Here is a 17,165-nt window from a genome sequence, read left to right on the forward strand (position 1 = left end):
ATTTGACGGTGTCAGGGCAGAGAGACGACGGAGAAGAACGGGTGGGCTCGATGCCGGTCAAACAGGTTGGGTAGTTTCGTCATTGCACATGACGAGGGGCAAATAATCGAGTGACCAAGTAATCCGTGGCAAAAAAGGAAGCACCAAGTAATGGAGGGCAAATCGTAGAGTTGCAAAGTAAATAGGGGCAAAAAATAAAATTCCCCCAAGATAACGGCGCTATCAGTTTGAAAATATATTAACTTATAGTATCAAAGTGAAAATTATTCGTCAAAGCGTCTGTAGTCCAACGGTTAGGATAATTGCCTTCCAAGCAATAGACCCGGGTTCGACTCCCGGCAGACGCATTTTTTATTTTCCTGCTTTCGAACTTTTCCATGATTTAATCTTTGTTATTTTGGTTATTTCCAAAATGTAAGTCATATAATTGTGTCCAAAACAAACAAAAAATGTTATGTTTGACAATGCTATTTGCTGATACTCTTCTCTTTAAAATTAGTCAACTTAAATTTGAAGGAAGGATGAGTGCAAAGTTGGTAATCTTTTTCTTCCTTTGTTTGAGAATGACCATCATTTTAAGTGATTGACAATTTGATTTTGCTTGCAAAAATCAAAATCATGGATAATAACATTAAGGAAATAAATCAAGTTGACATTTTTAGTGTTATCTATAAGAATGGTACAAAATCATTGGATGGAAAGGTGAATGTATGAGAAATATATGTGAGTAAAACACAACAACGCGAACTTTTTGCAGGACATTATCATACATTTGACCTTCTAAATTATTAGGATTTGTACAAAATCGTACAACTAGTGTCATGTAATTAGGATTTTGATTCTAAACACAAAAAGATCCTTGTGAATTTCAAAGTAGTTTAGCATCCTTGTTTGAACCAGTTTGTGTGCACCAATAACTTATGCTAGACAAGATATGCGATAAGTTGATACCAAGATAGATATAACTGAAAACACAATGGCTACCACAAAGTAAATGTGTAAGTAAAAAAGGTTGAGGTGTATAAATAATTGACCATGCGAAAACAACTATGTATCTCGAGTTCACATCCCTGCGGATGCTACTCTATATTGGAGCGATGTGGAGGCATAATGCTCCCAAACACCGCAATGGCTTAGCGTATTCTTCTCAAGCCTTCCCCACCAAAATGAAAGTGTCCCGATACCCTAGTGAACATTTGAGGGTGGTCACCGAACCCGTGCAATAGATTTCCTTCACAATTTAATTGAAGGCTCCCAAGAATTCTACCAAGCGAGATTTGCTGATACTCTTCTCTTTAAAATTAGTCAACTTAAATTTGAAGGAAGGATGAGTGCAAAGTTGGTAATCTTTTTCTTCCTTTGTTTGAGAATGACCATCATTTTAAGTGATTGACAATTTGATTTTGCTTGCAAAAATCAAAATCATGGATAATAACATTAAGGAAATAAATCAAGCTGACATTTTTAGTGTTATCTATAAGAATGGTACAAAATCATTGGATGGAAAGGTGAATGTATGAGAAATATATGTGAGTAAAACACAACAACGCGAACTTTTTGCAGGACATTATCATACATTTGACCTTCTAAATTATTAGGATTTGTACAAAATCGTACAACTAGTGTCATGTAATTAGGATTTTGATTCTAAACACAAAAAGATCCTTGTGAATTTCAAAGTAGTTTAGCATCCTTGTTTGAACCAGTTTGTGTGCACCAATAACTTATGCTAGACAAGATATGCAGTAAGTTGATACCAAGATAGATATAACTGAAAACACAATGGCTACCACAAAGTAAATGTGTAAGTAAAAAAGGTTGAGGTGTATAAATAATTGACCATGCGAAAACAACTATGTATCTCGAGTTCACATCCCTGCGGATGCTACTCTATATTGGAGCGATGTGGAGGCATAATGCTCCCAAACACCGCAATGGCTTAGCGTATTCTTCTCAAGCCTTCCCCACCAAAATGAAAGTGTCCCGATACCCTAGTGAACATTTGAGGGTGGTCACCGAACCCGTGCAATAGATTTCCTTCACAATTTAATTGAAGGCTCCCAAGAATTCTACCAAGCGAGATTGCTGGAACACCAATCAACAAAGCTTTTCACAACCAGGGACGGAGCCGGCAGGGTGCTTGGCTGGGGCCATGGCCCCCCTCATGATGGAAGTTTTTCTGAAAATACCCTTGTTAATATGATGATTTGATCTGCAGTTTTACCTAAATTTAGCTATATGGCCCCCTCCAAGAATTTTTTACATGTAGTTGGCCCCCCTTATATCACTTTCCTGGCTCCGTCCCTGTTCACAACCTTTCTTTATGGAAGTGCTCATCCTGCTCATTCACTAAGTAGAAGGGTAAATTTATCCATGACATATCTCTCATGCAATATCGGATCAAAGCAAAGCACAAGGATAGGCTGCTCACCTGGATTAGGTCTCTGCCTTAGAGCCTTACTCCACTTTTATCTCTTCTTTGTACATATTTAATTTTCTTTTCCTCTTATTTTGGTTACTTGTATATACTTTGGACTGAGTTGGAGTAATAAATTGTTGTGGGACTATTGCCTCATAGTCTTGGGTTAAAAAAACACCAATCAACAATATAAGGACTGCATTCCACCGAATATGTGAAACAAGTTCGGGGAAATCTTCACAATTTAATTGGAGGCTCGCAAGAATTTCATCGTGCTTTACACCACAATGATTGAGCCCCGCAGAAACACCCATCAACAATACAAGGATTGAATTCCACCAAACATGTACAACGAGTTTGGGACAATCTTCACAACAAGGTATATGCATGTTAAGTGTGGAACTTAAATACAAAATTACGTAACTTGTGCGAAAAAGGCTACATGTCCAAGCAATAATATAAGGATTGGATTTTATTATTCACACAAACGAAGATTCATTTTTTGTGTAGGCCACATACAATAATATTTATCTTGAAATTTTGCACGAGTAGGTGTCAAGGTAATATGCACGTGCGTGATTTATTTTAATTTTCTAAAAAAAAATAGTATTTTGAGATTTTTAAAAATCCTATCCTCCTAAACCCATGTTCTCATGGTTATTTTCGATGAATTCACCTCAAACTACTCTTAAAAGGAATGAGTAACGGCACACTCTCTTCCTCGTTCTCTCCGCCTAACCCGTTGAGAGTCCGCCGGCCCTCTTTCCCTTTGCCGGCCCGATCCCGAATCTTCTTCGCCGGCGATGCCGCGCGGAGCGGAGGAAGGAGAGGCGCCTGGCCTGATGTATATAGTAGTCTAGGTTTTCTTCTTCAGTTGGCTACCCTTGTGGAGTATTGGAGTAGGCGGTGGGATCTTCTTGGCCAGATCCGGCCCGCCCGAGTCTTCTTCTTCGTCGGCTGCTTCTCTCGGTGGCGGGAGCGGCGGCGGCGGCGAAGGGAGGCATGGCATCTCCGAGCAATAAGGCCACTCCCTTCCCTCCTCGTCATCCGCTTTGGGCGTGTCTGGAGCGACGAGCCAAAGTTCGGATCTTCCGCTCCTCCAACTTCATCCATGGTGGATGGACAAAGATTGGGGAGGATGCGAGGATGGCTTCCCCAATAAGCTCCTGCGGCTTCGCCGAAGTTGCCATCTTCAACGCGCGCCTCCCCGAGTCCGTGGCAGGGCCTTCGGGATTGATGGCGAGCCGGTTTCTCTGCTGTGGCTTCGGTATGGCCTTGCTGCTTCTTCATCGTCGGCTCCTCTTCTTCTCTCCCGAACTCCAGGCGTCATGGTGGCGATGGGCAAGGGAGGTTGCAGAGCGGCGATGCTGAGGAGGTGGCGCCGGAGTCCTATAGAAGCACCTTGTTCGAGCACCACATCGGCGGTAAATATGCCGTCCGTTATCTATGCCAGTGAAGCCTGGCAGATCTTCAACCTCCTCCGGAGGCCCTTTCGGAGGTTGGCGGTCGCATCCCACGCCGACTTGGAAGTAAGTGGTTTTGTCCCCGCTTCGGAGCTCGACGGCGACATGGCTGATCTCCTGCTCGTCGGTGGGGAAAGAGAAGGGTTTGATTGCGTTTTTCTTTCTCTTAGTGAGGCCCTTTACGCAAATGCCGGGGACCTATGTGTAATTCTACTATTTCATGGGGTCCTTTGTAATATGTTGTACACCCACCGGTTGTTTTAATGAAGCTTCTTCGCCCTTCGGGGCACTCTGTGTTCAAAAAAAAAAAAAAGGAACAAGACATTCAATGTTAGGTCAGATGCAAGCAACCACATCCCAATGAACAAATTGAACTCTGATCTCTATCCAAGTGTGGGCAAATGGGGCAAGAGGTTAGGGAGTCTTTTATTTTCAATTGCTTAAAAATCATGTACGTAAGTTTAAAAAAAAACTGGAAAAGGTGTGGATCTAGTCAACTATATATCCGACAAGCATGCAAAATCTTAATGCCTTCTTTCATATTTTGGGCTACATAAAAATGATGAAATATGACGGATTTATAGTTTTAAAATGTTCATTATTCACTATACTTAGATCAATGATTTTGTTTTTTATGTAGTCTAAAATGCAAAAAAGCAAAGAAAATAGTACAAATATTTTCATGTTGAGATTTTACATGCTTGTAAGGAGTAGTAATACCCATGAATTTTTATTGAATTTTTTGAATATTTTAATGGAGGGATCTCTCGAGCTCGGCCTCCCTTTGGAATATCCGATCTTAATCCACTATTTTTTGTGCGCAAATTCAAATATGGATCAGGCAGAAATTTCTATTGAGGCAAAATAAAGAAAATCAAAACATATACTGTAGCAACGCTCAATACGGATTTGGTCATCATTCCCTTCGCTTTGCGCCACCACGCTCCGTTCCCCTACGGTGCCCAGCACCACTATCCTCTTCCAAATCCAAACCCCCCAGAAGCTCCACTTCTAGGGTTTATCCCGGTCGCCAGCGCCCCCAAGGCACGCGAGCCGCGCGCGCGCCCGCCCGCGGCTCCAATGGCGCTCGCGGGCCCCTCCCACCTCCTCTCCTCGTCCTCGTCCTGCCTCCGCCGCCTCAACCCGCTCCTCTTCTCCGCGCACCGCCGCCCGGCCTGGACCCCGCGCCGCGCCGTCCGCAGGTTCTGCGCAGGTAACTGCTGGCTCCCCGGTTCTCGGCCCAGTTCGTTTAGTCCAGCTGGTGCGAGATTCGGTGGGATTGGGTCGTGCATTGAATCGATTGAGCTTTGTTCGCTTTGCAGCGGTTGCCGAGAGGGACGTGTTCACCTCTCCGGAGGTCGCCAAGTCGTTCGACTTCACCAGCGAGGAGCGGATTTATAGCTGGTAATTTAGCCCTCTTTGCTGTGAGTTATCTCGCTTGCTTGGTGAATGGTGATCCGTTGATGCTCGTTGTCATGTGGTAATGATTACCATGATTTGGGGCCGGCAATTCGACAAATTCATCGCAGCCTTGCAATTCCAGCCCTGCTACGAGCAATTAAGTTGAGGGATGAAATTTTAATTTGGTAGTGTGGAAATGTAGATTTAGTTGCTCATCTTAGAGCTGATCACTGATTTGCAGACATTGATAGAATATCACTGATGTTTGTACATTGCTGGCTTACTGATCCATGGGTAGCTGTAGTTAGCAAGTCAAAGTGGCAGAGATGTGATATGGAGCTTAGAGCCGCCTCTTTTTATGGGTTAAATTTTGGATCTGATGGTGTATTGTTATACTCATACATATTGAATTGTACGCACGATAATTTCCATGATTCATTCAGGAACACTAAGTAAACTTAGGTACAGGGTAGAGAAGTATGTTAGAACTCCCATTGGATTAGCCTTACAACCTAGGATGGCGACTCCTAGCTTAATAATCTAGTTATATGATTAAAGTACTGTTCAATAAACTGAATTGAATAAATCTAATTGTATGTTGGCAGTTACTTTCCCCCTTGTCTCACTACAAATTATCTCTGGAACTACTTTACGTTTTGTAAGAAGATTTACTTGATGCTTCATAGGTGGGAATCTCAAGGATTTTTTAAGCCTAACTTCGATCGTGGAGGAGATCCATTTGTCATTCCTATGCCACCTGCAAATGTTACTGGATCACTGCATATGGGTCATGCTATGTTTGTTACCCTTGAGGTAGTTTATAAGACTTCTGTGTTAATTATGTTGGATAACTATATGTTTATATTATTCCTTGCAAACAATTCATTTATCTTTACACCCTACGGATCTTTTATAGTGCATTTGCACTGTTGATTAGTTGGATCGTGATTTTTTCTCTGTATTTTACCTTAAGTTGATTTGCATGTTAAATTTCAACATAAGCTTCTATGCATTTGCATAATAAGGTGAAGACAAGCCATGTTTCGATGGCACTGACAACTTTGTCTCGGCAACCAGTGAATGTGTCATGTATAGTAAAAGTTGCTACTATCGTATTAAGCCGAAGTTGTAAATTTTTTGAACAGGAATGATAACTTGCATGCTAAATTTGAGCATAGGCTTCTATGGATTTGCCTAGTAAGGTGAAGACAGACCATGTGTCGATGGCACTGGAAACTTTGTCTTGGGAACCAGTGAATGTGCCATGCCCATGTATAGTAAAAGTTGCGACTATTGTATTAAGCAGAAGTTCCAAAAATTCTGTACAGAAATAATAACTTGCATGTTAAATTTGAGCATAAGCTTCTATGGATTTGCCTAGTAAGGTGAAGACAGGCCATGTGTCGATGGCACTGGAGATTTTATCTTGTCAACCAGTGAACGTGCCATGTATAGTAAAATTGCAACTATTGTATTAAGCAGAAGTGATAATGATGTAAAAATTATGTGCAGAAATGATAACTTGAATGCTGCGAACTACATGATGCTGTTAAACTAGCCTATTTAGGTTAATCCTGTGCAGTTTAGATTCTTAGATAGTTGCCTCTCATGGGGTACTTAACATCGTGTTACTAAGTTCTGAGACAATTAGTCCACATATACATCCCAAACATGGAAAAGCTAAGTTTTGTTTCTTTCCACCGTTTTGGGCTTTAGTATTTTTCTGACTAAAGTTTCTCCTTTTCTTTAAGTAACTCAGGATATAATGATAAGGTATTTCCGTATGAAAGGGAGGCCTGCACTCTGGATACCTGGTACTGACCATGCTGGGATAGCAACTCAGGTTTGTAGATCTTATTACAAATTTACTCTGTATTCAATGTTGTGTTTCACACTTAGTGCAGTAATAGGCTAATTTTTATTTTCAATTTTCATTTATAATTCAGTTAGTTGTGGAAAAGATGTTAGCTGCCAAAGGCATCAAAAGAACAGATCTTACACGGGAGGAGTTTACTGAAAGAGTTTGGGAGTGGAAAGAAAAGTCAGTCCTTTTCTGAATCCAGTCCAGTTTGCTTATACTGTTTTCTGATGCAGCTGATTTTTATCTTGCTGAATTGAAGCAATCCTTTTTTTTTACAAAACTGATGAAATATTTTCTTAATTACCTGGATTTACTATAAACTACCCTTACATTCCAAAAAGGTACTACCCACGTGATTTCCTCTTTCTAAATGTAATTGGTCAGCACCCTCACTCCATCCTCGATGCGTTCGGACATGCATCTCACATGCATTATGCTTTAGTTTCTTTGTGCTTTGCTGTCCTCTGGTATTGTTAATATGGTGTTGGGTTTGTCTGTCATAATAATTAGAAATTAACTATCATGGAACTTATGAGGAAAGATCATTCATTCCAGACGGTTGCATTTATTAGAAGTTCTTTTTAAAACTGAATTTTCACAGTGGATTGTTTGTTTTTTGTTCTGAATACTTCTCCATTCAGGTATGGGAGTACTATCACTAATCAGATTAAGCGATTGGGTGCATCTTGTGACTGGACTCGTGAATGCTTCACTCTAGATGATCACTTAAGTCGTAAGTGTCAACTGATGTTTCAATTGCAATTGATGCCATCGGCATTTACTAGTACTTGTATTTTATGGCATTATGTTTGTTTGAATGGTTTTTGTGGCATTATGTTGTGGGACTACTAGCTTGTTTCTGATTTTTAGGACTTTCTTATGTAGTTATGTTAGTTTTCTTTTTCTGCAGTCATCAGGTAACATGGTTTGCATATATTAATTTGGTTCTTGTCGATAAACTTGCATTTGATCAGGATCACGATAATGGCCTATGGTTTTTGACTCCCATTTTGATTCCTGATTCTGTGATTTCTGCTCAACTTTTACAAATGAGAGTGATATCTGTTTGATGTTCGACCTGTCAGATCTGAAGTGTTTAATGCCATTTATGTACACTAGTGAACTTTGACCCATCATTTTTGTTGTAGAACCATCAGTAATATAGTTGTGATAGGCTGATAGCAATGGTAGATGCCCACTCGAGCTGAATGTTAGAACCTGGTGGTTTTTTCTTTCTATTTTGCAGGTGCAGTTGTTGAAGCATTCGTTAGGCTTCATGAAAAAGGACTCATATATCAAGGTATTATAATTAAACATGGGTACATGCTCTACTACAAAAGAAAGTGAATGCGCATAATATTGTGTAATGTGCTTGTGTTGAGTTCAGTATCCTTTTTTTCTGTTGTCAAATTTCTTGGTGTATCACCTAATTTTGCCTGGTTATAGTTTTTAGTTGACTATCTTAGCATACTTATTATTGGTGGATTTTGTACTACTATTTGATTTTGAAACTCCATTTAGCGTTAGTATACTTGGCAGTAGTGAACAGATGATCTTGTATAGAGTAGGGGACGAGAATAACGCTGTCTTGTATGTGCTTATATGTTATTGTTATTATCGGTATAAGGCTTATGTTACTACTTCTAGAAGTTCGTAGGGGCCATGCTTGTCATAAGCTTTAGTGCTAAAGTTACCATGTATATTTATCTTTTGTTGGTTACTGCTGATTGGATAATTAAGTAGCTATATGGTGGAAGATGTGAAAACTCTTGATTTTCTCAGCAATCAGAAGTTCTGTAATGTTATGAATCAGAAATGTAGGATACACTGGTAATGAAAAATATTTCTTCAGGCTACAACCCACAAGTGAGTGGCTGTACTTCTGGATAGTGATACAAATTGAGTGGCTGGACCCGCACGCTGCCCTTTTAAATGCCAAATAATTTCAAACATGTAGCTGGCAACTCATGGAGCATGCACCATCCAGCATAGTAAAACATGCTATAGGTCTGTTTGATATTGGTAGTTGGTACTCTATCTGTGTTTTCTTTTGCATATGCCTGATATGTTTATTCTTCTGTTATGCTTAATGCTTGCGTTATTTCATGGTTGATGATGGCATCATGATTGTTATACCATTTTATATGGTTTTTCTTGTTGGATGGACCAATTCTTATTTTTTTGAATTGTTTTATCTCTCTTGTATGTTGTTAAAATTAGGGACTTACCTTATGTATCTTTGGTAAATATTGATTGATCTATTGTACTTCCGTTCACAGGATCATATTTGGTCAATTGGTCTCCTAACCTGCAGACTGCAGTATCTGACCTAGTATGTGAAGAGATTTCCTCCTTTTTTAAACAAGTACACACATCTATATATCGGCAGAGCTAATTACTAAAACTAAAAGAAAATCCGGTAACGTATATGAGAGCTGAAACTTCAATATTGCATGGGTGATTATACATGAGCCAATTCAAGATTTGATTCTGAAATGCTTGATTTTATTAGGAAGTTGAATACTCTGAAGAACCTGGCTATTTGTACTTTATGAAGTACCGCGTCGCTGGTGGATCAAGGTATTTCTTTTAAATTCTAAATCTTGTGGTCATCTAACATCTCACAATAATCAGTGTGAATCATCTTTAAGTAATTGATGATGTCATTATACATATTGTTGACTGTATTTACAACTAAGTGCATGCTTGTGTGTTACCAGTTTTTTTGTTGTTGTCTCCCCCTTGTGATTTAAGTGTGAACATTTTCATGAGCACGAGTTTTCTGATATGCATTATCTTTCACAATCATATAACATGTTTGACAAATTGACACTATCTAATGGTGAATTTGGCTTACACACATTCAATTTGTGGGGCAGGGATGATTTTATGACTATTGCGACAACACGACCCGAGACCCTATTTGGTGATGTTGCAATTGCAGTTAACCCAGAGGTATGCTCTATTGCAGTTAGCCCAGACTATATGTCGGTACTCGATAGTAAATATAAGCGTATAATAAAACTATTTGTGCATTTCGTTGCAACCTATTTTACAACTACGTTGAGCTATTTTATTTCTTGAAGAGATTAGGTCTGTCAACAATCTTTATTTCAATTTGTTAATTGGTAATGCAGGATGAGCGTTATGCAAAATATGTGGGAAGATTGGCTATTGTACCCTTGACATTTGGGAGACATGTTCCTATTATAGCTGATCGGGTAAGAATAATAGTTATCTCTAGTATTTTGTATATTTCAAGTAATTCCAGAAAGGATATTGTGAGATTAATTAAACTAACGTAATGCAAAACACTATATTCACTAGTTGTAGGTGTTCTCTCACCATCTTTGTCATGTTATTGTGCCGCTTGTACTTGCAAAATTTACGCTATCACCTGCCAGTTGAATTCAGGAAAGCTGTTATTCATATTGTTAACTACTTCAATGGTGTGGCTGTTTTTGTGGCTAAGTTTTGATTTATTAAAATTTGTGTATCCCAAGCTGGCCTTTTGCTTGGCTTGCCGTACTTAGATGAGACATGCATTCTTGTGTAGGTTCTTCATACTCGCATAAGCAAAGCCAAAATATTCTTTCTATGACCATATGCGGTTTCTCCCTCACTAGAGTAAAAAAGATCACTTCATTGTAGTAATTTGGTCAACCTCAATCCAGAAGCAGTTGAAGGGAGTACTAAAGGGGAGGCAGGATAGTGTTCCTTAGATGGACTTTGCATGACTCCTGTTAATAGTAACTATTGCTTCTATGATGTACAGTACGTTGATCCAGAATTTGGAACAGGAGTGCTGAAGATTAGTCCTGGACATGATCAGAATGATTATCATATTGCCCGAAAGCTTGGGCTGCCAATTCTTAATGTTATGAACAAAGATGGCACACTAAATGATGTTGCTGGATTATACAGGTATTATTTTCGTAAGACAGCACATATATTAACTGAAGAATTGTACCTCCTAGGAGCCGTGTACCAAACCCTATCTTTTCAATGAAATGAAACGCAAACACCTCTTCGCATTTTGTCGATTTTTTTTTTGTAAGACAGCACCTATGAACTAAAACCATTATTCTTCTATTCCGTGGTGGATTTTCTTACGACTTGAAAATTCAGCTGCTTACAAACCCCTATATTTTTGGTGATTTTGAATTTGCTTTCGAGTTATGACACAAGAGGACTTCAGCTGTTTAATACTGCTTACTGTTTTTGAAAATTTAAGACAAAAAGGTTGCGAACCCAACTTGTGGCATTGAGTTAGTAGAATTAATGTAAGCAGTTCATTCAACTACTGCATAAGATAAAACAGTAGGTAACAGAGTTGCAAGTTGTAGGGCCTTCTGTGTGCAACATGTTGGCTTTAACTTATTTTCCTCTTTTTTCAGTGGTATGGATCGCTTCGAGGCACGAGAGAAGCTGTGGTCCGAACTTGTTGAGACTAAATTGGCAGTGAAGAAGGAACCCTATACACTTAGAGTTCCCAGATCTCAACGGGGTGGTGAAGTGTGAACCTTTTTCTTGTTCTTGCTCATATTTAAGGCCTGCTGATGTTTTTCAAAGGGCCTGATGACCCTACTTTTGTGTGATCCTAGGTGATTGAGCCTTTAATTAGTAAACAATGGTTTGTCACAATGGAGCCATTGGCTGAAAGAGCCCTCCAGGCTGTTGAAAAGGGACAACTAATTATTCTTCCAGAGAGATTTGAAAAGGTAAATGCATGTATCTTTCACACTGATTCTCTGGAAAGGTAGTTATCTGCCGCTCAGCAGTAAGCACACAAAAGCACGGCAACAGATTTTACAGAAACATTGAAGGAGGAATTCACTTGGAGCTCAGTAAAACAATATATATATGTGCCAAAGAAAGTGGTCATATATCTGCATATAATTCTCCGTCAGAAATGAAATTTGCAGTTGACTTGGCCACTATTTCCCTGCTCATTCTTTTGTGTGCTGCTGCAGATATATAATAATTGGTTAACAAATATAAAAGACTGGTGTATAAGTAGACAATTGTGGTGGGGCCATCGGATACCAGTCTGGTACATCGTTGGAAAGAAATGTGAAGAAGACTATATTGTTGCCAAAAATGAAGAGGAAGCACTTGCAAAAGCTCAGGAAAAATATGGAAAATCAGTTGAAATATATCAGGACCCTGATGTTCTCGATACTTGGTTCTCAAGGTTTGTTGTGCTCTTCAAAGATGTGTGGTATCAATTACTTTTCTGCAGTATGAACTTCCTGATCGCACGAATTTATCATTTGATTTGCACCGATTGTTTTTCTGCTATATGAATTTCTTGATCGCTTGAATTTCATCATTTGATTTGCACACCAACATTATCACGTAATGAAACTACATGCTCCTTATTTTGAAATTGAGCACAGAGTTCTGCAATACATTTTCTTAATGAAAGACCATATAGGAGGCCCTGACATTACGCATTTTGTATTAGTAGGAAAATAGTGTCTTGGCAATTTCCTGAAGTTCTGGTTTTTCTCATTGCAACATCAATATGTGACACTAAAATATTTTTAACCACTTTCATTGTGATTGTTTCGAAAGAATAAACCACAAATTCTTCTTAAAATTCTTAGCAATATTTGTCACTTCCATGCTTCTAAATGATTTTTTTAGCCCCCTCATGTGCAACCACAATAAGCAGGTTAAAGGTTAATGTCCTTGTGTGGTAGTGCTCAGGGCTTTAGACTCCAATAAACCTTTGCTCAGTATTCTTTCTGACCTCCTATAATACATTGTCTTTATTTCTTTCCCCTAAATTGATTGCCATGTAATTCCTACATTACGTTCCCTTTTCTTTCTTTTCTTATATTACATTCTCTTTCTTCCTATTCTTCCTATATTACATTCTCTTTCTTTCTTTTCATCCTATAATCTATGTTACACTTTCTTTCTTCCTTTATATTTCTTTGCCTTATTTTCCAAGTCTTGAAAATAGCAGAACTGCAGAAGTATAAATATTATAAGCAAATCTCTTACAAGTAATATTAAAAAAATTGCACGTAGTTTCTGTTTTGACTTGTTGGAATTTGCTGTGCAGTGCTTTATGGCCTTTCAGCACACTTGGTTGGCCAGATACGTCCAAGGAGGATTTTAAGAACTTTTATCCCGCAACAGTTCTAGAGACCGGGTATGTTAGCTTCAGCAACAATCTTTTCTTCCTTTCTTTTTATAAGGTGATTTATCTGCTGTGCTTAGCTATGTGTTAATATTCTGCTATTCCATTTACTATGTTTGATACTATAGATAATTTGTTTTTAACAGCCATGACATTTTGTTCTTCTGGGTTGCACGGATGGTCATGATGGGAATTGAGTTTACAGGAACTGTTCCATTCTCTTATGTCTATCTACATGGTCTTATCCGGGACTCTGAGGTGAGAGATATGGGCACCATAAGTACTTGTTTATGTTTTACTTATGAGGGGACAAACAGTCAAACGCAGCATTTTCTTGCAATTTATAAGTAAGATGATCAAACTTCTATGTCACTTGATTTTGTGAGAACACAACTGTATCTGAGGAAGCATGATGTACATGGCATTACTAGTTACTAGGAGCTGCTAATTGATATGGGAGGAGGTGGTAGGGACTCAAGGGATTGGAATGTACCGATTTGGCTCTTGATAGGACTGCATGGAAATCAGCAATTCATGTGCTAGAATCTTAGTTTACTTGTACTTTGCTTAGTGTTTTCTCTCTGTTTTTGCTTTCCATACATTTCTGTTGGTGTCCATTATGAAGTCTGTTTGACATGTGTCATAAATTATCTGTTGGACTTGTTTATGTTGCTCTCCGTTTCACAGACTAATCATCAGGTTATTTTAGGGACGAAAAATGTCAAAGTCACTGGGCAATGTCATAGACCCCCTAGATACCATGAAAGAGTATGGGACAGATGCATTGAGATTTACACTTTGCATGGGCACTGCTGGCCAGGTTTGCTTTTCCATGGTCTTCTGCATTTTACATTCATCAAGCTTGGTCACTTCTCCGTTGTTAACACACATTTTCACTTCAGGACATTAATCTCTCGACAGAAAGGTTGACATCAAATAAGGCTTTCACCAACAAACTCTGGAATGCAGGCAAATTTTTGTTGCAGAATTTGCCTGATAGAAGTGATGCCACTGCATGGGATCTCTTATTAGCAAACAAGGTATGTCACTGAATTTTCAAATTGCACAGGATGCATTCACTAAAGTTCGTTCTCCTTTATGTAACTGTTCCTACTATGTATCTCTTCTTCAGTTTGACACAGAAGCATCGCTTCAGCAACTACCATTGCCAGAATGCTGGGTGGTGAGTCCAGTATTTTCTTGAATTATTGGTCTTTAATGAGTTCTGGTAATAAAGAGAATAAACTACAATCCAGGTTACGGGACTACACGAACTTATCGATAAAGTCAGCATAAGTTATGACAAGTTTTACTTTGGAGATGCAGCTAGAGAAATCTATGATTTCTTTTGGGGCCATTTTGCTGATTGGTAAGATGGTGTACAACCATATAGTGGAAACTCAACCTTGTTTGCACAGTATTGTCTAATACTCCCTCCATTCGGAAATAAGTGTTGCCGATTTGTCTAGATTCACATGTATCTAGACACGTTTTAGTGTGTAGATACATGCGAATCTAGAAAAATCTCCGACACTTATTTCCGAACGAAGGAAGTATATACCAAGCTATTGCTTGGCTGTATACTCCTATCTCTAACCTATCCTTGCCTGTTTAGGTGCATTCTTTCTTGTAGATTTAATAATTTATATGTTTTTACAAAATTGTTATAATGTAGGTACATTGAATCTAGTAAGACTCGTCTCTACCACTCTGGTGACAGTTCAGCTACTACTACGACACAAAGTGTTCTCTTGTATGTGTTTGAAAACATACTTAAGCTACTGCATCCATTCATGCCCTTTGTCACTGAAGAATTATGGCAGGTACTGAAACCTTGACTATCCATTACATCATTTTCACTCTCACTTCCTTAAGTTGCTCCCTGGCCAAGCACTGACATATAGTTAGTATATAATTATTTTCAGGCATTGCCGTACAGAAAGCATGCACTTATAGTTGCTCCCTGGCCTAGCACTGACCTTCCAAAGAGTTCATTGTCTATCAAAAGATTTCAGAACTTGCAATCCTTGGTAAATTTTCGCTTAGCTGTATGTGCTTAGTTTGAATGTTATAGACTGCCGGCGACCATTTTGTTTGATTTACCCCTATGATAACAGATAAGAGGAATCAGAAATGTCCGAGCAGAGTATTCTGTGGAGCCAGCTAAACGGATATCAGCTTCTGTTGTTGCCTCTGCCGATGTCCTGGAGTACATATCGGTACGTGGCTTGAACAGCAAGTCCTTTCTTTTAGTGACATTTCATTGTACCTATATTGTGAGCCTTTTGACCCAGCAATTTAGCGTAGCATGTTTTTCAGAAAGAAGACTTGTGGTTATTCGGTGTAATTTAGTACTCAAATTGTTGAAATCAAATTGCCAAAGAATACTGCATAGACGTATTATTTAGCTGGGAAAGCTTCGCCGTTAGAACTTAAGAGAGTAGAGTTAACCATGTATGGATGATAGATGCTATCTTCCTGTAAATATCAGCAGAAAGTTGCTGTTTCCTCAAAAAATCTACGATAGCTGCAACTTTCCTGCATACAGCCTGCTGTTTTATTTTATTTTATTCCAGTCATCTGACTAGTATTTTTATGCCGCAGAAAGAGAGGCAGGTTCTTGCTTTACTTTCGAAGCTTGACGCAAAGAATGTACATTTTACTGAATCGCTACCAAGTGAGTACCTTGTAAAATTTTCGAGACGTTATCTTGATTGATGCAGTTTGCCAATACGAAAACACATTCCATGCTTGCTAGGTGATGCAAACCAGTCTGTCCACATTGTTGCTGATGAGGGTTTGGAGGCGTACCTACCTTTGGCTGACATGGTTGATGTGTCTGAGGAAGTTAAGCGGCTCTCCAAGCGCCTATCTAAGATGCAGATAGAATATGACGCTCTTTTGGCCCGGCTCAGTTCCCCCAGTGTATGTCGACTATTTCTTCTTTCTGTGAGCTAGTTTTCCATATTCAAGTTCACTTATCCTGTTGGTTATGCATTTCAATTGTGGTGCAGTTTGTAGAGAAGGCGCCGGAAGATATAGTTCGTGGAGTTCGTGAAAAAGCATCGGAGGCAGAGGAGAGGATCTCCCTGACTAAGAACCGGCTTTCCTTCCTGCAGTCAACAGTTTCCACGTAGATGTACTATTCATCATCGATGGTGGGATCTGCCATTGTGAAGCCAATTTTGATTTATACTGGCTCGGCACCACAGATGTTCAAACACTAGTCTGTGAAGCAAACTTCCCTCTGAAATGGTCAGCCCGAAGCAGCAGAGCAGAGCCGTAGATGGGTTATACTTCACAAAAACATTCTAAATTCATTTTGATGTATACGGCTTAATAGGATTGTTTATTTTGCCGCCTCTATAATTTTCTTGTAGTATAATGATTTATATTGAAAACACTTGCAGTTGTAAGATTGTCTTGTGAATTTGTCTGGTCAGTCAACACCATCCATTCGGAATATATTGAAACAAAATATGGCATGATTAGAACCTGTGAATTCAACATTAAATAGTTCCACCCTCCTATCTTGATGATCGATACATCCCTAGAGCCATCCTAGGCGCTCACAGCAACTTGTACCAATGAAGCTTTGTTGTAATCTGATATCGGCACCTTGATGTCCTGTCACCGGAGTATCAAGAGTGCGCTCCGGATTGTCTGATATGGCCTGGTGACTGGAGTCGTCTTTGTGGCTGTGAACCCATGTGAGATGACCTTGCGTGGGAAGACGGCTCTCATGAATCATCATCATATGGACTGTTCAAGCAAATGTCCGGTATCAGGGCCTCAGGTGACTCGGCACAGCAAGCTACGTCTTAATCATCCACGCCTACAAGGGGACTTGGCTTGGCTCCCTCAGGTTCC

General features: G+C 39.3%; 1 protein-coding gene and 1 non-coding gene across 3 annotated transcripts; both read left to right on the forward strand.

The window, feature by feature from the left end:
• The first annotated feature begins 275 nt into the window (after positions 1-275).
• Positions 276-347, forward strand: TRNAG-UCC. Its single transcript has one exon. It is a non-coding gene; the product is annotated as a tRNA-Gly (tRNA).
• A 4,603-nt stretch (positions 348-4,950) lies between these two features.
• Positions 4,951-16,786, forward strand: LOC124674027 (valine--tRNA ligase, chloroplastic/mitochondrial 2-like). Of its 2 annotated transcripts, XM_047210063.1 has the most exons (27): positions 4,951-5,095; positions 5,205-5,286; positions 5,970-6,096; positions 7,043-7,126; positions 7,230-7,324; positions 7,786-7,877; positions 8,391-8,444; positions 9,424-9,476; positions 9,657-9,724; positions 10,024-10,099; positions 10,282-10,365; positions 10,920-11,068; positions 11,542-11,659; positions 11,749-11,865; positions 12,118-12,338; positions 13,218-13,307; positions 13,442-13,553; positions 14,005-14,115; positions 14,198-14,335; positions 14,428-14,478; positions 14,552-14,664; positions 14,971-15,118; positions 15,221-15,325; positions 15,413-15,514; positions 15,900-15,972; positions 16,054-16,220; positions 16,310-16,786. In XM_047210063.1, exons 1-27 carry the CDS (start codon positions 4,963-4,965, stop codon positions 16,430-16,432), a joined length of 2,886 nt encoding a protein of 961 aa, XP_047066019.1. In that variant the 5' UTR covers positions 4,951-4,962; the 3' UTR covers positions 16,433-16,786. The 2 variants fall into 2 exon arrangements, with proteins under 2 accessions (XP_047066019.1, XP_047066020.1); XM_047210064.1 differs by lacking the exons at positions 4,951-5,095; positions 5,205-5,286 and having other exon boundaries at positions 5,985-6,096; positions 7,035-7,126.
• Positions 16,787-17,165: the final 379 nt, after the last annotated feature.

Source organism: Lolium rigidum, chromosome 7 (genome assembly GCF_022539505.1).
Source record: "Lolium rigidum isolate FL_2022 chromosome 7, APGP_CSIRO_Lrig_0.1, whole genome shotgun sequence".
Lineage (NCBI taxonomy): Eukaryota > Viridiplantae > Streptophyta > Magnoliopsida > Poales > Poaceae > Lolium > Lolium rigidum.